Source organism: Equus asinus, chromosome 22 (assembly GCF_041296235.1).
Source record: "Equus asinus isolate D_3611 breed Donkey chromosome 22, EquAss-T2T_v2, whole genome shotgun sequence".
Lineage (NCBI taxonomy): Eukaryota > Metazoa > Chordata > Mammalia > Perissodactyla > Equidae > Equus > Equus asinus.
Window position 1 is genome coordinate 47,771,953 of NC_091811.1, and position 21,614 is coordinate 47,793,566.

At 37.7% G+C, this 21,614-nt stretch overlaps 1 protein-coding gene across 4 annotated transcripts in view; it reads left to right on the top strand.

Moving 5' to 3' along the window:
- ANO6 (anoctamin 6) overlaps positions 1–21,614 on the top strand; it is a 188,307-nt gene that overhangs the window by 88,073 nt on the left and 78,620 nt on the right. For all 4 annotated transcript variants that reach the window (XM_070494727.1, XM_014860463.3, XM_070494729.1 and 1 more), the window contains one exon: positions 11,956–12,084. In XM_070494727.1, the coding sequence (XP_070350828.1) occupies positions 11,956–12,084 (129 nt within the window). The remainder of the gene's footprint in view (positions 1–11,955; positions 12,085–21,614) is intronic.

Sequence of the window (21,614 nt, forward strand, 5' to 3'; positions counted from 1 at the left end):
TAAATAGCTAGATAATTAAAGTTGTGAGACGTGACATTTAAGAACTGAGTGTAAGGTGCTCTGAGAGTATATAAGGAGGAGACCTAAGTGAATCAGGCAGGTCAAGGAAGGGCTCCATAAAGAGGAGCTGGCCAGGGAAAGTCAGAGGAGATTCTAGGAAGTGGGAACTGTGAAGAGAGGGAAATACTTTACTTAGATTGAATACAATGTAACCATTAAAAACGTTAATGGAATATAGAAACTGACAATTGCATCGGGCCGGAATGTGGTCTTAAATTTTCCAAGCCATCTGGAGCAGCCTTTGGAAACCAACAAGACTGGACCTTTATAAAACTTGAATAAGATGCTTCTATTAAACACTTTGACCTGAATATGTTGTCTCAAGTCAATTCAGCAGTTCTGTTGGGTTACTTTCCTAGGTGTTATAGGTTAAAAAACAAAAACAGATTTTTTACTTCATTGTTTTCATCAAACTATAATAATAGTGTGTATACATAAAAGAGATGACATTATAATGTATATGGATTATATTATACTATTATAATTTATATTTGGCGAAATTAAGAGCCAAAATGAATGGTATAGAACAGTAGTTCTAAACTTTTTATATTACACTTTATTACACTCTTGATAAAGTATTGACCCCAAAGAGCTTTTTTTATGTGGGGATATTGATTGATATTTACTATATTAGAACTTAAAACTGGAAAAATTTAAATATTCATTTAAACATAATCAATACTAAACTCAATACACATGAACATAAGTAAGATATTTTTATGAAAAATAACTTTTCTAAAACAAAAAAGTAAGGTGGCATTATTTTACATATTTTATAGATCTCTTTAAGAGAAGACAGCTGGATTTTTATATCTGCTTCTGCAGCTAAAAGTTGTAATATGTTGTTTGGTTGAAGTATATGAAGTAGATCCAGCTTGCACAGATAGGTAGTCAGAAAAGAGGACTATTTTAAAGCGTTTTCAGGTAATTGTGGATATTCTTCTTTGATACCATATTAAAACTCAACAAATGATAGTTTCTTAAAGGCTGGTTGCAATGTGGAATGTAAAACCTTATCACTGAACTTTTTGTATATTAAAAAGCTATCTTGCATTTTGAATAGATCTTTCCCCAAGCTTGATTTTTATCACCCTGCATGGGGCTGTTGGAAAATATTGGTTCACTGAGTTAAGCAGCTTTTACAAAGATCAACCCATTTTATTATACAATATGAGAAAAACTATGTTTATTAGCATTCTCATCAGGAAAGCCGCTGAATATTAGGAAGCTGTCAAATTCACAGTGGTGAATACAAATTGTCCTAAATTCTAATATTGCTTGAAAGCTCGAATTTTATCGTTAGCAATAAATATGGTCAGTTGTTTTCCTTGAAATGGCAGTTTCACTTTGTGCATTTTGGGGAAAATATCTGCTAAATACCCAAGTCTGTATAACTGAACTTTGTGTCAGTTGTCTGTCAAGTAAAAGTGTCTGTGGAAAAAAGTTGGCAACTCAAAAATTGCGTAAGCCCTTTTCCTCAAGACAATCATCATACTTCAGTGTGCAGTGGAAATGTTTTATGAGCACTGCCATTTCTTCACATCGAATATTAAAAACGTGTTTCCTCAAGGGTCAGGATTTAATGAGTAACGGTTACAGCTTCATCAAGAACATTGTTAAGTGACATTTTTTACCGTATGTCAAAAATACAATGATGACTAGTACAGTTTGGTACCACTGCCGAGTTATGCTAAGACATTGGCTGTTTTACCCACCGTTACTTATGCACCATCATGGGAGATGTTAATACAATGAGAAAGATAAATAACATCTTAGTATTATTATAAAAATAGTTGTGACCCCATGGGCCCCTTGAAAGTGTGTCAGGAATCCCCAGAGGCCCATGGAACATGCCTCCCTTGGCATAGGCAGTATAGTGAGGGAGAAAGAAACATGAACCCAAGTTGTTAGGAAGGCTTCATGAGAGAAAAACTGAGCTGGACCTTAAAGGAGAAGTAAGATTTGGTTAGGTGGTAAGGAGAGAGGGAAAGAGATTTCAGGAATGGAAATCACCTGAGCAAAGGAGTAGAGGCAGAAAGCAGCATGATGTTGTCAAAACACTGGTAAGAAAGGATGGTTGGGTTGGAGGGTTAGGACTGGGGAATGATAGTTAATAAAATGTGAGAAATAATCAGATTATGAGTGATCCTAAATACCGGTCTGAAAAGTTTGCGCTTTCTCTAGAGATCAATGGGAGTAACTGAAAGTTTTTGAATTCTTCTGTGACTTGAACATTTTGGTTTAGGAACATCCAAATGGTGGCAGTGTGTAAGGTGAATTGACAGACAGAACAGCTGGGTCCAAGGAGACCGACTGGGGTGTTAATTGTAATCTAGTTAGTAAGAGTCAAGAGTGCAGACTAGAGTGATGGCAATAGATGGAACAGAGTGAAATGGAGACTAATTACTCCAAAGGTAGAAGTGATATGAGAACTAAAGACAAAAAAAGTCAAAGGTTACTGGTATATTGTATTTTATAACCCCAGTTCCTTGCCAAGGATATTGTTTGTTAGAGACGTGGACAAAAACTGGGTGTTTCTATATATGGCTCACATGAGACTTTTTTTCTCTCCAAAAGATGAGAATTCTTCCTTTTTTCTGATAACAAGAACTCTATCATTGAACACATTTCCTTTTTGTCCCGCTACCAGGAGCATTTGTGCCAAATGTCATGTTAAAATTCCAACCATGACAGTTGTCTCAGTGGTTAGTACATTTTCTTCTTCCTCCTTTCTCTGGCTCGGATTCTCTCTCTCTATTTACAATTCATTAATCTTATTGTTTTCGTTATATTTGGTGCCAGATGTCATAAGACTTCTTTTGAAAGAGGTTGGAGGAGGGGAAGAATACAATTTAAGGATGATATATTAACCCTTGCCATATTTTATGCATTTCTGGAATGAGGCCCTTTGCTTCAATCACATTTTACTCAAAACTTGGATAAAGCTAAAAAAAACCTCTGACATCCAAAACCAAAGCACCAACGCTTAATTTCAAAGAATTTCAACAAATTCAGTTAATCTGGTTGGAGGAAATAAAAGGGAAGTGCAATACCTATTAAAGACAGGTAAGTTGACAGCAAAAGGAAGTGACCCCTCATAACCTGAATAATGGAAGAGGGGAAAAGCAAGATGTAGCTGGAAGTTCCTATTGATAATAAAGTCTGTGAATGCACCCATCACAGCTAGTAATCAATAAAGAACTGTGATGTGTTAAACTGGACCATACCAACAGCTCACATTTGTTGGGCTTTTACTGTGTTCTATCTAGGCTCTGTGCTTTGCTTTACATGCATCAGTCACTTAATCTTCACAATACCTTTGCATTTCTTTCTATGATTTCCCCCTTTTTACACATGAATAAACTTAGTTTTAAAGAGATAAAATATATACACAAAGGCACATGGCTAGTTGTACAGAGTTGTGATTCGAACCCAGCTCTGCCGGATGCCAAACCCATGTTCTTTATTCTTATTTTAGGCTCCCTTCATTTTTACCTCCTTAATAGTAATAGTAATAGTAATAATCATAGCAGCTAAGTTATGTTCAATATTCTCTCTTTAAGAAATCAAAAAATACTATGTACTATATTTGAGAAAATTTTGAGCACAATTTTGAGTAACTTTCTTTTTTTTGCTGAGGAATATTAGCCCCGAGCTAACATCTGTTGCCAATCTTCCTCTTTTTTTGCTTGAGGAAGATTAGCCATGAGCTATTAACTGTGCCAGTCTTCCTCTACTTTATATGTGGGTCGCCACCACAACATGGCTGAAAAGTGGGATAGGTCCACGCCCAGGATCCGAACCCCAGCTGCCAAAGTAGAGCGCACGAACTTAATCACCATGCCATGGACCAGCCCCCATGAAGTAACCATTTTTTAGTTGATATAAAGTTTATCTGAAAATTCATTTCCTCAGAGCACTTTATTTCTTGAAAATTCCCAATAATTGACGGGAAGAGGATTTTGTAAGGTCTTCTTTATTATCTGTTGTCAGTCTGAAACATTTTTGCGCCATTGTTTTAAATGAATCATTTAGGTTTTTTATTTTGTTTTGGAAACATCTCTGCATCCTCATTTTCATACCACAAAGAACAGCCATTCTTGTAAACTGCTTCTTGAGTTAAAGGAGAGAAAGTAATATCTTTATAAACATTACCAACTGAAAGGGGTTGTCACAATCCTTAGCTTTGCTGGGCACTAGATACTCTGATTTGCTTTTCTTCCTCTTGCTTTGAATCAGGTTACAAACATCAGTTCTCAGAGAAGTCGTCTGAGATTTTGGCCAAAGGACTGGACATACAGTCCAGTGAGGAACTTACAGTTGATGACAGGACTCTTGTGCTGCAAACCCTGAGCAGCTAAAAAGTTAAAAATAACTCAGGGCAGTTCTTCAACTAGAAATGGAAACCTCCAGTGAAAGATGAAGTACTCTCTGGGAGTGACGGATTGTAACTTTAAGGGAGTCGGAAGAAGAATTACATGGGAACCTAGCAAAGAGCTTAAGACTTGTTACCTTAGCTACACCCTCAGTTACACCTTATCTATCTTCTTCAGCCCAACAGTCTGAGTGGCTATAACTTGAAACTCCCTTTTCTTTTCATTCTCGCATTATAATCACCTTCTATGAGATCAGCTCTTCATTCAAAAGCATCGAATTTTAGAGGCTGGTAACCTGGGTCAGTTGTGTGGCAGGTGACAGACCATGGATTTGGTGAATGAGAACTGTCAGTAAATATTTTTGAGCCATAACCAGTTTCCCAAGAACTGAAAATAGATATGCTAAAGACAGTTGAAATATGGTTAACTAAGAGAAACAAGAAGGTAGGTGGAGGGGAACCTGAAGTCACGCCGAAATGATTTTTCCTTAAGACTAAGGATCTTAAAATAAAGTTGTAGATAGAATATTGTGAAAGTCCGTTAAGTTATAAAAGTCCATTAAGTCATAAAGCGATATTATTTTGGTTCTGATTCCAGCATATAAGACTGGGAGCTATTTCTTAAAGGTCCAAAAATGTAATTTAAGACAACCATTCTGCCTAGGTGGAAAACCTACAGAACATTCTTCCTCAGGAGGTTGTAGAAACTGAAAATGCTAATAGGTTCAAAAAAGTTTTAGGAATGTTACATCTATAATGGAATATTAAAGCAAAGAAGACACTTGGAGGATGCTGAAACCTCAAGAGGTTGTCTGCCAGGAGGATAACCATTGCCTCCCAAACCTCCTCTTGTACCACTGGTCTTGTTTTATTACATCTATCACTTTGTGTTTCCTAAGACTTTATTGAGAATATCTTACAGTTTAAGCTGACCCGTGTTTCTTTCACCAATGTTCCCACTGCCAGATGAGAACAGTGCAAACAGATGATGGCTTCTTCTAGAAAAGGAAAAGTATGAAAACAACCTCTAGAGACCTGTTCCCATTTTTCCTTTTCTTTTCCTTTTTTGACTCTTCTTTCCTTGTTTCTCTTCTTTTCTGCAGATTACCTTTAAGGAAGGCTTAAATGGAGGTTTTAAAATGGTGGAAAGCCTGTGGGAAAACAGGAAAGCAAAAAAAGTTTGTAGTCATGCTAATGAAAATCCGAATGGCAATGCTAGGTGTGGGTGGAAGGAAAAAGTTCAGTGAGCGTGCCTCCCCTGTGAGAGAGCTCTGAACTCAGCATCTTCCTGCAGTAGAAAGCTTATTATCTAGCCTAGTTACTTAACTTCTTTTAAGGAAGCTTTAATTGAAAGGTCATTAAAAGTTCTATTTTCATGTTTCCTCAAGTCTCGTTCAGAACTTTTAAGAATATTTAAAATCAGACAAGAACTGCATTTGATGAAACTGCTTCTTCGGCATGGACTAGAGGGAACTATTTAACAACACTTAATGCTCCAGGCATTATGTCTTCATCCTCATCCGGCATCTGAAATGGGATGTTCTAATAATAGAGCTGGAGAGTTTATTTTAACACAAGCAAAGAGAAACAAAGGCAAAATGCATATTCCAAATTGGGAGGCCGTTGGCGTGTGAACATTCCCTTGTGTATATAACAAAGAAGAAGACGATGATTTTCATGGCACAATCTGATGATATTTATAAGTGAACTATATCTCTGATGAAAAATAACTGAAAATAAAAAGTTCAGCTATTTGGGAACGAGTTATAGCCATTTACCAAGATAAAATAGCAGGATGATTTTTAAGGAATTTATACATAACAATTTTTAACTTGCAACAGAAATAATTTATAAACTGATTAAGTGGTAAGTTCTAAATTTAAAAAAATATGAGTCAAAATATATAACTGATATTTGGTAGTTACACAGGTGGCATGAGTACTATAAAGGAAAGTATGTCAGCTGGGAAGTATGACACCGTGACCTCTAAAACTAGTGTTGCACATTCCAGTTCAATGTCTGCATTTCAGAAAACACATCAACATTGTTGAACCCAGGGCTGGCTGACCGTGCCCTAGAATATTTCTCCCTTTCCCTTTTGGGACTTACTTCATAGTCCTATGGGCCTCTTCTATATTGCCATTCAACTGTTTGCCCCATTTGCCTGTGTGGTCTTTAGGATCTCATCAGTAAAACCTAAGATAATCTACTGGAAAGGGATTAAATAATAAGATAGTTCAGTTAGATCGAGAATGGTAATTGGCATTTCACAAAAGCAGTAATTCAATTAGGCAGTATCCATGAAAATGTTAGAGCTCTCTAATTAAAAAGTGCAAATGAAAAAAAAAATATTTTGCCTACTATGGGAAAAGTGAAAAAGTCCAGTATCTAGTGAAGGTAGAAAAGGGGCACTTTCATACTCTGCTGGTGGAAGTGTTCATTTTTATAAATATTTTGGATAACAGTTTAGCAACCTGTATATCAAAAGCTTCTAAAAAGGCCACATCAGTTCAAATCCACTTCTAGAATTTAGCCTAAGGAAGCAGTAACTGAACATGCGCACAGATAGATATGTACAAGGATACTCGTTGCAGCAATGTTTATAAAAGCAACAAATTGGAAACAACTTATGTGTTCATCAGTGGAGGAACTGTTTAACTAAATTATAGTGCAGCTATTAAACATGATGCAGAGCTTTATATCAAGTTAGAAAAATGTCTATGATAGATTTTTATAAAACAGTATGTATAGAGGGCTACCATTTTGGTTAATGTGTGTGTGTGTGTGTGTGTGTGTTTAAACCCAAAAGGATGTACTCAGGTATGAAGAAGCTCAGCTCATCTTTGGGAAATGGGATTACTTATGACTTTCATTTTTTCCTTTATACTTTTCTGTATCTTCAGAACTTTTTAATGCTAAGTATATATTACTTTTATCATCAGGAAAAACGTCTGTTTTTATTCTAAGAAAAAAGTGAATAGAGCTCCCGCTACATGCAAAGGCTGAGCAGAGAACTGAGGGTGAACACGACCTCGCCTCTGGCCTTCAGAAGTTAATAGAATGGGGAAGGAGACGGTGTGATTTATGCAAAAATCATTCTGGGTCATTCCTGAGTACACTTTGATCAACACAGAATCACCACCAAGGGACATCCTTGGAACCCAAGTCTTTTGCTTCTCAACTTTTGTTTCCCTAGAACTTGCTATGTGCATGGATTCAGGGTTTACTGAAAAATAGGAGATCGTATATTTTCACTTTAGTTTTCTGCTATGATTAAAGTTTGTTTTGTTCTGTTGTGTTCTTCTTGGAATTACCTACTTTGTTTTGTTAGTTGTACAGACTGCAGAGAGCCACATGTGTTTTCTGCATTCACATATCAACTGCTTTTTAAATTGATTATGCAAGTGTTTTGATATTTTTTGTGGTGTTAATTCCTCAACTATTGTTGTTAGACAATGAAACTTTCTTGCATCCTGCTTTGGGTAAAGGTCAAGACCATTAACCCAAATAAGCCTGGAATACTCTCCAATCTTGTAGTAAATTAAGCCATATCAGGGCAGGAATACACTATTGGGAAATTCTAGAGGTACCGTCAGACAGTATCACTTACTGTCCAAAGCAAGGTTCCGACACCCTGACACATAGAGTTTGAGCAAAGATCCCAATCTGACCACTGTTTATCCAGATTTCAGGCAAATCATTTAAATTCAGCATTTTAAACTCTCCAAGTAGATGCCGCTGTTGTGAGATGGGACTTAGGATCTTGGTTTTGCGGGGTTATTTGAGGACTCCTTTCGTAGACACTTGAGAAGTTTAAGGCTGGACAAATGTTAAGTAAGCAGCAAGTTATTTCGTGGACTCACCAAGTGCTGATGCCAGGATTCCAGGAGGGTGCTGGGTAAGAGGGGCTGTTCGCCTACACCTGACCCAAATGCTGCAGAGCAGTTAACACTCAGGCAGCGGTTTCCCAGATGCTCTCACACCCCAGCCCTTCTTTCTCCGCCCAGAAGACAGATGTAATCAATGTAACCGTTCGTATGTATGAAGCATCATATTCAGGGAGAAATCCAGAGCCTCATTTTATTCAGAGATTGCTTATGAGAAATTTTCCTACCAGGTAATTGCTAGAAAATACTCATCTTTGGATTTGTCTTTCTGTCCACTAGGAGATTCTTTCTCACCCACTCGTCCTATTGAACAGCAGTCTCAACCAGCTCTGGGGACAGGACTGGTACCCACACGTCCTTCTAGCCAATAGCAAAAAAACCATATTTTCTCATGTTCTCGAACTCACAGCTCCAGCTTGAAAGCACGGTGCAGAGGAATCTTGCTGCTTGTGTTTTTATTCTGATTTGATTCAGGAGGACCCTGTCCTCTTGGGCTCTTTGGTTGAAGGAGCTGCCCCACAAATAAAAGGAGGAGAGAAACCAGCTGAGAGGAGGGAGGCCTGGAAAACATCACTGTTTAAATGGCACCTCACCTCCCTTCTTTCTCTCTCTCTCCTGCACTACTTGGCCAAGCTCTCACTTCTCAGATCTCTCCGTGGTCAGACCAAGCGTGTCTCCTTTTCATCCCAAGTGTGAAATGTTAATGCCGACGGCCAGAGACAGAGGTGGTCAGGTTCCTATTCCACAATGGTGGGCTGCATTGTTTTGGCTTATTTGGATATAGTGACAAATGAACATAGGTAGTTTTTTTAACCATTGCAGCCATTAACTTTTAGTGCCATGTTAGGTCTGGTTGCCACAAATGAGTAAATGATGCTAGATTGGTGGACTCTAGTATTCTTAGGACCAGAGAGGGCAATGGGTATGAATAGATATAACATATTATAGACTCCAAACTGTAATTAGACATTTACTTGATTTTTTTTTTCCCAGGAGGAAAGAAATATCAACAGCTAGAGACTCTGTTTACTCCCTTGGCGTTGGAGACATTTTCCTAAGACCGTCAGGGTAACAATTAATAAGTTACCCTGATGAGTGTGAGAATTAATAAGTTTTCTGGCTAGAAAGTCAGTAACCATACGTAAGCTCTGAGCTCTAAAATGTTTGTACCTGATAAATTTTAAACCTTCAAGTGTTTTTAAATTTAAGCTGTTGAACAAGGAAAGTTGGGTTTCAGGTTTTCTTGTATTTTATCTTGGTGCCATTTGCCTTGGTAGAAAAGACTAAAGATCAAATTTTGAGTGGACTCCCAGAGAAGGCATAGAGGTCAGGCCTCGAATAATATATCTCTGAATAGTCACTCATTTAAAGAAGATAGATTATCAGTGTTTATCTTGAGAAATTATTGAAATTTACTTCATATAAAGCACAACTTTAGGGGGGAATTATTTTTTTTGTTTTCTGTCATTTCAGCGTCCTGTTGGGTGAATTAGGCCAGTAGTGGAACTTGTTACTGAAATAGCCAGGCTTTTTTTTTTTAACAGCACAGTTGTGTTCATAAATCAAGCTTTTTTATTCAGGCCAATTCCCTTGTTTGTTCCCTCTTCTTTCCAGCCCAGCATTTAGTTTCTCTTTTCTTCCCAGTTGCCTAGTAGAGTTTCTTCTGCCAAGAGATGGTAAACCTGGATTTCACAACACTAGAAAATTGGCAGTTGTTTCCCTCGCATTGCCTTCTAATGATACCATATCAGAGTCTGACCTAGCTATTTCACACAGACAGCTGTTGCCAAGTCGGTGGGGCTTTTCGCCAAACAAAGGGCCATGATCTTCTATCACACATGAGAGACATACGTGCAGACCAGATTACTTGGGAGCCCGCTGCCAACCTGTGTGGCTGAGCAATGTTTGCGCAAGGAGGAGTGCCCGGAGCCGTGTGTAGGAGTGGTTCTCATTCCAGGCCTAATTCTTCAGAACTCAGCTTCGAACTCATGCTGAATGCCACCAAAGGCAACAGAATGTGAACTACAGGATCAAGTTGCTTTTGTGCCCTTTTCAGACTTCTGTAATGATGACCAGGTTTTCGTGACTATATTCCACCCTGCTTCACCTCCTCTTTGCCATTCTGAGAAATTCTTTCTTTTTTTTCCTCTATACGGAATATTCCTCTAGCAACTGCCCTGGTTGTCACCAATAGTAACATCTTCATTGCAAGGAAGGGAAATTGAAGGGGCCTCAAGGACTCTGTGGCTGAAAAGAAGATGACAGGGCTTAGCATTTTTGTATTGCTTTAAATACTGTTTATTGGTTTTAAATAGCTAAACTCCAAATGAAAGAGCTGGATAGTGGCATCAGCTTAAGACATTGATGTGTTTGTTTTCCAGGCCCCTCAGTGCCCTGGCTAGGAAAGATCTCTAGGCAAAACGACATTGTTGTGGTTAGCATCCCTGGTTAAATGCGGCTGCCTGCATTCTGCAAGTGGAAGAACCCGCCCAACGGGAGAAGCTTCAAGTACGATTAGTAAACCGTCACATGCTCCATGGTGGAACAGAGGAAAGAAATGACAAATGTTGCATTGTTTATGTTTAGCAAAAAATACATCTTCTCCAAAGTGTGAAGAAAAGGAGGAAGTGGTAGTAAAATTAGGTGATGCTTGTACAAAATGCAGAGGAGAATTAATCACACTTAATGATTAAGTGGTTCTGCCACACGACTGCAAAATGCAATCTCTCTGTCAGTTGGTAACAAAAAAGAATTGGAAAATTTGAAAATACTATTTATCACTTAAAAAGCAGTCTGATTCTTAAACAACAGCAAAATTCTCCTGAGCATCGTGACGAGCTGTGTGAGGAATACATACTCAAATCTTTCCTTAGGTCAAATTAAAACAATTCTATCCAAATCCATATGGTAATTGAGATTGTTTTAAACTGTATTCGGTCTGTGTTCTGTTGTTGTTTTTTCGTTTTTAAGCCATAAGGCATTTAGGCTCTAAATTAAAGGTTAATTTTTTTGTTGTTGTTGCTGGGTTTTTTTTTGTTTATTTTGCTAGGAGTAAGGGTTTATCTTGTGGATCTGGGGACAAATACTAATAACCAGTGTAGCTCTTGTATATATCAAAGCAACTTCTGGCATTTGTTTAAGGTTATAAAATGATACCTTCTATAAAGTAGTGAGGTCCAGAGAGAAGTCATGAAAAATGATGAAAAGGTTAGAAAATACGACATAAGAAGGATGAGATTTTTATAAACAGTGCTTTGTCTCAGATTTCTCTTCTTGTTAAATGAACTTTAGCCCTTCAGATAGGCACCTCTGGTTACTGTGTTCATTTCCAAACTTGATACTCCTTTTGCGATTGAGGCGGAAATAATTCTGGGATGATTGTGTTACATACATTATGCTGATTTTTTTCCCCATGGGTTTGTAGAGTAATGCTAAATTGCTCAATTCAAGGACTCCTTTCACCAAGAATAGACTGTGCTTGCAAAGATCATGGTAACCATGACCTCTTCTCGGTCAAGTAACTAACAATGGATGTATTTCTCTTTGTCTATATACATATCAATGTACCTGTTAAGGCTAGAAAATATACATTTATAAATTTTATATTAAAATTAATTTTTCTGTTCCACACAGGCAGAATTTAATGGAAAGTCTGACGCCCTCTATTTTAATGATGGCCAGCGAAGAATCGACTTTGTTCTAGTGTATGAAGATGAACGTAGAAAAGAGACCAATAAAAAGGGTTCAAATGTAAAACAAAGGGTAAGTTTTTATGTTATTTTTTCTTTCTTTTTATTCCTTATCATATTGTGAAAATGTGAGCAACAAAGTGAAACTGGTGTTTGAAATATCATATGCCAAACATGTCTTCATATTTGCTCTGCTCATCGTTCTCTCAAGGCATGTTAACAAAAATGTTTTTAAAAATTTGAACAAGAAACTTCCTCAAGCTCTTAACGTCACTTGGTTTTACAGCTGAAACCAGACTTTCTTCCAAGGAATTGCACTGTCTATCTGTAGAAGAGGTTTACATTAAAAGCACACTTGGCTGTGTGCGACTGTGTGGGAAAGGAGGCTAATGATTAATAATGACAGCAAGTGTAGTAACAGCTAGCTATGTGCTCAATCACGGATGGTATGTGCCTTTTGCATGCATTTTCTCATTGAATTCTTATAATAACCCATGAGGTGCCTTCTATTACATCATTACAGACGACAGAGTTGTTTGCCCAGGGTCACGGACTACAGTATAAGAAATAGTGGAACCGTGGTTCAAACTCTTGACTTAAATCTAGAACCTGCGTTCTAGACCTCTCCATTTTCTGTTGCCTCCCTTCCTTCCTTTTTTTATCTATTGCCAGTCAAGCTGCTCCTTCATCCTTTTCCTTTGCTTCAAGTTCTTTCAGGTAGGAGAGCCATCTTTATATTGAGATATGAAACCATTTAATAGGCTGGGGTTATAACAACTGCTTGGATCTTCTTTATCTGAACCCAAACTGTATTAAACTCAAACAGGACAAAAACAGAGAGCATACATGTAAGTGTCACTTTTACTCACCTTGAAAATCACTCCCTCATTCTTTGTGTTTTCTTACATCTGTGCTGTTACACACACACCACTTGAATTGTCCCTCTCTGGATTTTCTCTCTGAAATATATCATTCTGAAATCTATAATGATTCCTGTCCCTTCTTTCAAATCAAGTGATGAAACCTGCTTAAAATGAAGCAATCAGTCCTGTTTTATTTTGGGTTTTTGTTTGTTTTGGAAGGGGTAGGTTTGGAGGTTTGTATTTGCATGGTGTCACAGAATGAGCCCAGGCTTTGGAACCTGGCATTCAAATTCTGATTCTGCCTCTCTATTATTTGGAGTAATTCTAGTTGATATAACAAGCTGGCCTCAAATTACATTGGCTTGACACAATAAAAGTTTAGATTTTGCTCATGTCAAGTCAAATGTGGCACTCCACCTAGGCACGATGGTTTGGGGGTACCGGTGGGACTATGTTCATTGCAGTCAGGCAGGAACCCAGGCTGTGACACAGAGGCTTTGCCATATTCAGTAGGTTGTTTCTAAGATCATCCTAGGCACCAACAGAAATAGTAGATAGGTTAAGAGAGAGGATGGAGAGAGTACTTGGGCTCTTTACTACTTCAGCCTGGGAGTAACAACATCAATTGTGTTCACGTTCTGTTGGTCAGAACTCAGGAAGGTGGAAAGTGTAGTTTCTGGTTGGATAGCCATGTCTCAGTAGGAACCCTGCGCTGTGGAGGGAGAACACGAATCTTTGGTGGACAGCTAGATTGCCTTTGCCACAGCTACTAACTGGCTATGTGACTTTGGGGTGAATTTTCTTATCAATATGGTATTTTATTACTATTTTTGAGATACATGTTATTTTTACATTTTGACATCTCAAATCAGGGTACATCTTACCAATGGTGTATCATATAATTTCATTGGCTGAATTTTTTCTTATTGGTATATAAAATATTGTCTCATCACACAGTCACTGGCATCTTAGAATCAGGAAAATGGGAATCCCAATACCTAATCCATAAGATTATGGTTAGGGTTAAATAAAATATAAAGATGTTATATAAATTGTCAGCACCTATTAGATAATAGATGTTAATTCCTGTACCTTCCCTTTTTTCTGGAGTTTTCTTAAAACAGTGCACTGCTCTGAAAAGGCGTGACTCTCCTTCTGTTATTATATAATTTTATCACTAGAGTAAATAAAATAGCTTAGAGTATTTTATCATTTTCCTGTGGACACTAAGATATATTCTGTGCAGTCAGTCACCATCATCAAATATTTATTAAGCATCCATATGCCAATGGAACTGCATTGAGCACTATATAAAGTAAGTTAAACAAATCTAATCCATTAAAGTATTAAAGGAGACAGTTCTGGTTTTAAACAAGAGCTTCACTGCCGTGGTGAAGGGGCCCTCGAGCTGCTTACATTATTAATAGGTTCTGCATCTGCTTTACACAGAAACTTAGGTCCCAGGGTGACTCTCATAAATCAAGAGAAAAAAAAAATCATCATTAGTTTGGCAATCCCTGAACTCATGGGTAGATGTACCATGATGTTGGTTTTTATAAGGTGTGCTTTGAAGTATTTTGAGTCTATATTTGTACATATTACTTAATTTAGACTCTACCAGAATTCAAAGCTCAGCTTGGAATCATATTTTTATTACTTGGAATCATACTTGCAAGTTCTGTCATGCTCTCTGTTAGGCTTATTCAGGATTTAGGACAACACCGAGGAAAGGCAATTTCAAAATCCTGTTTTCTGTGGGAGAAAAAAAAGTTATTTCTAAATTATATTAATTTCCTAAAGCCAGCATCAAGGTTGACTTTGCCAGGGGCTGATCTAAAGAGTATCGTTAAATACTTTTTTAAAGATGGAGAAAGATAGAAGTGATGGGGCCACAAACATTAAAAACAGAGAGGAGTACAAGGCTGCATGTACCCATGAATAAAAGAGAAAATATTTTTCTAACCAAACCTCCAAATCGCATGTAACTTTGTCCCCTTATATCAATGAAAATATTGTGGAAACTTCACACTTTCCTTTAAAAAGCATAAACCATTTACATTTAGATTATGCATGGAGATAAAAGTTGTTTCAATAATAAACACTCATTTATCCAGGACTATCCTTGGCACAGAATCAGTTTGAATGTTTTCTGTTGCAAGTAACTGGAAAACCAAACTCAAATGGCTTAAACGCTAAAAGGAAATAATAATTTTCCCATTTAAGAAGTAGCCTGGAGATAGGACCATTTCTAGGTTAGATAATTTATTGGCTTAATGAGGTCATCAGGATAAACTCTTTTTAGTTCTAATAGTTTCTAAAGCTTGTTTTAAGTTTTCTCAAAGGAAGACCATAGTGTCTACAAATTACAGTTTTGCTCTATCTTTCCCATCTTTTTACTTCTTTCCTTTTCTTGTCCAAGTGCAATGGCTAAGACCTCTTGAATAAAACCAGTAACATATAGTAGTCACCATTGTAATGTTCCTGATTTCAATGAGAATGTTTCTAAAATTTGACTGCTAGATATCACAGTTGCTATAAATTCTTGGTAGTTTTCTTCTTAAAAGTTAAAGGAGTTCCTTCTAGTCCTAGATTGCTACGAGTTTTTATAATTAGATTTTAAATTTTATCAAGTGCTTTTTTTTTCCTATCAAGGTGATCACATGGCTTTATTTCTCATTAAGTCTTATGTACATTAAGTGTATGGTTATTTGTGGCTAATAAGATGATAACTAACTCAAAAATCATTTGCTTTTGGCTTCAACATGCAATGTATAATTTTTATAGTCATTAGCTCCCTACTTATGCTAACGCTATGTTAACATAGCTTATTTATTTATAATTCATTAAAAAGTGTTTGAGGTCACTTATGGAAATATATCAAGACTAAAAGTAATTAGATGAGGAAATCAGGGAGACAGAAATATAAAGGCCAGAAAAGTAAAATGAAGCCATGTGTCAGAGTAATAAACAAAATGATTTATTGTTAACCATAAGGTCCTGTTTAGAAGTTAGAGTTCAGCTGCAAATGTGCCTCTGAGTTTCCGTGTAGCCAAAGGAAACAGGGGATGTTATCAATAACGTGGTCTAAAGTTTCAACACAATAAAAACAAAACTGATTATTTGAAAGAAATATAATGTTCTGGTCTGAGGATCCCCCAGAAAGGAATTTATCCCATGAAGCCTCATAAAGGGGAAGGCAAGATTGAATAGACTTACACTGGCATACCTTCTCTACATTGAAGAAATAAAGAGAGGGCAGAAGCGGATTATGAAGAATCAGAATGGTATAAGAAATTTCCTGGAAATGACATATTTGCCATAGATGGTCCATAAATTGGAAACTTGAGGCTCATATTAAGACATGTTGAGAAGAGATGGTGGCAACCAGTGTTGGGGGTTTCATCTTTTCAGATCACTTTTCGTAGGTGTTCTGTCTTCTGTTGTAGGGAGCGAAATCAGATCTATCTTCAACTCTTTAATACTTCAGATGAAGGCAGGGAGCTCTTCTTTATATTTTTATCTCCTTCTTTTACACCCTACTTGCTTTTACTGTGATTGTAGGTTAAAAGGAATAAATTAAATTAGAATCAGCAGTTTCAAATTGCAGCTACAAAATGTGTTGCTGGTATAAGCATGTTGTGGTTTTATTTTTGAGTGCTCAGCACAGGAGCAATGAAGCCAAATCTTGCTTCTTATTTCTAAAATGGGAAGTGTCCTTGGGCCCAATCCTTTAAAACAGACAAACAGAGGACAGTGAAATCCTGAAAAGTAAAATCTGATTATTTCACTTCATCTCACAAAGATGTGGAGAAGAGAAAACCCTTTTTCCGATTGGTCCTTCTGAGGTCTGGCCTTAGGTTTGAATGAAGAAGCTGTTATTTGCCTTGGTATTGACAGTCAACAGTTTCTCACTTTTTTTTTTTTTTTTTTTTTTGGTGAGGAAGATTCACCCTGAGCTAATATCTGTGCCAGTCTTCTTCTATTTTGTACGTGTGTCACCACCACAGCATGGCCACCAACAAGTGGTGTAGGTCTGTGCCCAGGAACCAAACCTGGGCTGCCAAAGTGGAGTGTGCCAAACTTAACCACTAGGCAACCAGGCCGGTCCCCGTCTCACTTTTTTAAAGGGTCATCTGTAAGAGGGTAGCAGGTCGGAAAAATCAACTGTACTGATTTCCCATATAGAACAGGCTTGAAGGGGATAAAAAATCATAAAAGAATGGCTGCTTCTGTGCACACAAAAGGGGTGTCCTAAAAAACAGTATTTCTTAAACCTGTCTGATGATGAGTCATCTGCTTTGCTTGTTAAAACTAGATTATTCAGGCCCCATCCTATACCTGCTTAGTTGGAATCTCCAGGAGAAGCGCCCAATGACCTACATTTTGAGTAAGCACTCCAGGTTGTTCGTATAAGCAGGTTAGGTCTGGAAAACACTTCCCTAAAATGTTTACAGTGGTAATTATCTCATCAGTCAATTATAGATGATTTTTTTTCTTCTTGGAAAATTTCTGTTTCCTAAGTTACTATTTATTTGCACCAAAAATGTTAATTTGAAAAGAAAAGTTGGAAGTGAACTTGAGCTAGATATTCACTTCCATTTTGTGCTTATCACTTAGAATGCTCGTCTATCCCTGTCCCCTTACTTAGTGAACACACGTTGCTTTCTTGAGTGAAGTCCTCATCAGATTGGTCTACTAACATTAAATGTTTTATCACCAATGTGTGAATTTCAATTGTCTCGATTAAATAATTTATTCCGCTTACCAAACCTTCTTGAGCACATGATATATAACTAATAAATAGCACTTAGAGTAATTAGACAGTAATTTTTTGCACAAATTAAGTCCCTTGACTTCTTTCTCATCCATCTTTGTAAGCTTAATAAAGATTGGTAAGTTGAAAAATATAGTGACAGCACCATCAGTACTTTGCCAGCAAAGCTGTAAGAATATTCAAAATTAATCTGTGTGTGTGTTTCATTAATCCCAACTGATTTATGCTTTCTTATCATCACAGTGTATTCAGTAATTTTACTTCTGAGACATTGCAATCCCTGCTTTTTGTGCTGAAAAAGCTGGGTGACATAAAGAAAATGGTAAATATTGGTGTTTACAATCAGTATTATTACTGTATAATTCATAAGCAAATCCTTCCCAACAATGACTTTGTTAAGCCAAATGGGATGTGTAATCTGAGATGCTTAGGGACAGAAAGCTTTCTTAATTACGACAGCCTGTCCTTTGTGATTTTGATTGCTTTATCCTTTATTTCTCTGACAGCTCTATTAACCTCTTAAAAGAGGTTTGAATAAAATTCTGGTTTTTGGGGTGGGATAGGTGCTCTTGTCCTCTTTCACTTTGAACCACCAGTCCCAACTATTACACTATTCAACAGTCATAGAATCACACACATCACATATATATATATATATATATATATTTTTTTTTTATTTATTTATTTTTTTTTTGGTGAGGAAGATTGGCCCTGAGCTAACATCCCTTGCCGATCTTCCTCTTTTTGCTTGAGGAAGATTGTCACTGAGTTAACATCTGTGCCAGTCTTCCTCTGTTTTGTATGTGGGATGCCTCCACAGCATGGCTTGATAAGCGATGTGCAGGTCCACACTGGGGGTCTGAACTGGCAAACCCCAGGCTGCCAAAGTGGAGTGCCTGAACTTGACCACTGTGCCACTGGGCTGCCTCACATGCATCTTTTTATGATGTACATAGGTTCTCAATGATTATAGTCACTTTGGCTTTACTAAAAATAAGTAAAAACAAGATAGATTCGGGTTCCAATGCCACCGAATGTGCTCCCCCACAGATAGAGAGCCAGTGAGTCTAGTTTAGTCATTTTGTGCTGCCAAATACAGATCATAGATTATAAACATAGTGTAGGTTATTATATGTAAGCTTTTCCAATAAGGCACATCGATAATTTTTAGTTAAAAATTGTGTCGCATTACATATTCATTTATTCAACAAATATTTATTGAGCAATGGCTGTGTCAGGCAATATGCAATATTAATTTTCTTTCATTTTTAACATGGAAGACGGCTCTCCTCTAATTTTTTTAAATGTCAAGAACACTGTTACTTATCCAAGTGTAAATTCTACGGAGAAGTAAAGATGATGATTTCAAATTAAATAGCTTTAAGCAATCTTTTCTTAAGTAAGCAAGTCTTTTCCTGATATAGGCCTATTTGACAAATATAGCACGCATGCTAATTTACTTCAGCTACCTGACAAACCATGCAAACTGGTTTGATCAATTTTAAAAACATTCCACTAGTTCTTTGTGAATTGCCATGCCAAGGGAAAATAACAAGAACTGTCTTATTAAAGTAACACCAAGGTGACATATTAACATGTTTAAGCAAATATAAATGTCCTATCCTTGATTCAACTGTTTAAGTATTTATAGTTATGGTAACATAGAGGGCATTATAAACCAACTCCAAGGTCTACCAATTATCTTGGGAGAAATCAGGTACATATCTCAGGAGTTCTTTGTAAAGAACTACATTAGAACTAAAATAGGATAAATTAGTTCAACCTTTCTGGAGGGCAGTGTGGCAATATATATTAAAGAATTTGAAATTGCATATACTCTTTGATTAACAATTCTGCTTCTAGGACTTTATCCTGAGGAGGTAATCATGGATGCACAAAGATTGCTCTACAAGGATTTTCATAATAGTGAAAACTTAGAAACAACCTATATATCCAACAATTTGAGATTGGTTAAATAAGTTACAGTACATCTCTCTGAGAGAATATCAAGCTGTTACAATGAGATTGAAGAGAAGTATTTTGAAGGTTTTCTACATCTATGATATTCGCATGTGCTGTACACTCTTATTAGTGACTTCCTTTATTATACACAAAAATGAGGCAAAAGAGAGGAGATATAGAGATGTGTTTGCATCCTTCAGAGACTGAAAAGGATATCAATCCATCCAATATCAAAGAAGGCTGTCCAAGGACCAGGACAGCTAAGTGGTATAGAAGAGTCAAGGAGAGGCGGAGCTGAGTGACTCAGCATTAAGATCCATTTCCTGCAGTTCTAGTAAAATCGTGTCATTGGTGTCCCACTGGGGTTAAGGTGTCATTGGGTGCACAGTATGGAGGCCAAGTCAGTTGGCGTTGCCTACTTTTGTTTAGATGTTTGGCATTAAAAAGAAAAGGTGAGCCTCTAAGCCCTGTGGGGTAGAGTGGATTTTTTTATTTTTAAAGGAATAAGGGAAGTTGAGCGTGTTTGAAGGCAGAGAAAGAGGATAATGAGGGCTTATTATGTGTCAGGCATCATGCTGAGGACATTATACTCAGGATCACATTTAATCCTTAAAAAAAACCCCAAGATGAAGCTATTTCTTGTCCTCTTTTTGAAACGAAGCTGCTGATGCTTGTAGAGTTTATTTGCCCAGCATCACAGTGCTAGCAAATGGCAGAACCAGGATTTGAATTTTGACTCTGAATCTAACCATTATGCCCAAGAGTAAAAGGAAAACTCAAACCACAAGAGCTAAAGGGGCCATTTGCTAGACTGAAATCTGAGAGGAGGGAGTCCCATGCAGGGGAGGAGGAGTTACAGCCTCAAGGTAGAAATTCCACAGAGGAGGAACTGCGTGTGACTTGCACCATGCAGCGTGGTGCAGTCGTGTTGACACAGCTGATACAACCAAGACAAGAGTGGTTTGTGTTTGGTATGTTTGATGACAGAACTGCCTTCTAGTGGGGCTGCTTCATTCCCAGCTCTCTGAACCATCCCCCTTTTGTCATCTAGTAATTCAGACTCCAAGATGTCTGGAAATCACTTCATGCTCTGGAGGCCCTAAGCTCTTTGGTGCTAGTACGTTCCAGAATTGAACTCTCTCTCTCTCCTCCATCATATCCTATAATACCCATAAGAGAAAGCTCATGGAACATTTTGAGGGGCTCACGAAAGGGGAGCCCAGTTGCTACACTGCAGTCATTTGTATTCCTCAGTCCATTCCTACGTAACAGGCAACCATTGAGCCGCCGTCCACTCGAGTTATTCGTTCCTTCACCAGACATTTTATGGCATGTTTCTTCTGTGGTAGGCCTGTTCTAAGTGGCAAGGATTATCAAGATGAAAAGACAAACATCTCTGGGGCAGAGATGGTAAATGAAGAGTAGGCAGGGCTATGGAAGGATTTAATACTCTTAAAGATGGGAAACGTTTAAGGTGTTTGTTGGCTGAGTAAGAGCAAGAAAGAGAAAGGAATGGAGAGAAGAGAAGGTATTGCTGAAGCAAGCTCAGGAAGAGATAGGAAAAGGATTCAGCCTTCTACAGCAAGAGGAGAGATGGCGTCCAGCTATTGATAGGTGGAAAGACTCCTGCAGGAGTTCACAGTGAGTGGCTGCCATTTTCTCTGTGAGGAAGGAGGCAAGGTCACTCGCAGAGTCTGCTGGTCTGGGAGTTAGGTGGGGAGTGTGAGGAGCGCCTTGACAGTTGGGAACAGCTGGTTGGTGGATGAGGAGGGGCCAGGAAGGAGAAGGCTACACATCATGGTGGGCCTAGCTGTGGTGGGAACCGTGAATTTCTCGTAAGGCCAGTTAACGCAGTTCTGTGATTTATTTTTACCAGCACTTAATTGTTAACATACCCAGTAAGCCACAGGAAAAGCTCCTCTTTTGACTGATTCTTCTTTCCTTCTAACTAGAAGGGCATTTGTCTACAAGAACTAAAATCTTTGGGTCTGAGCCTTCACATCC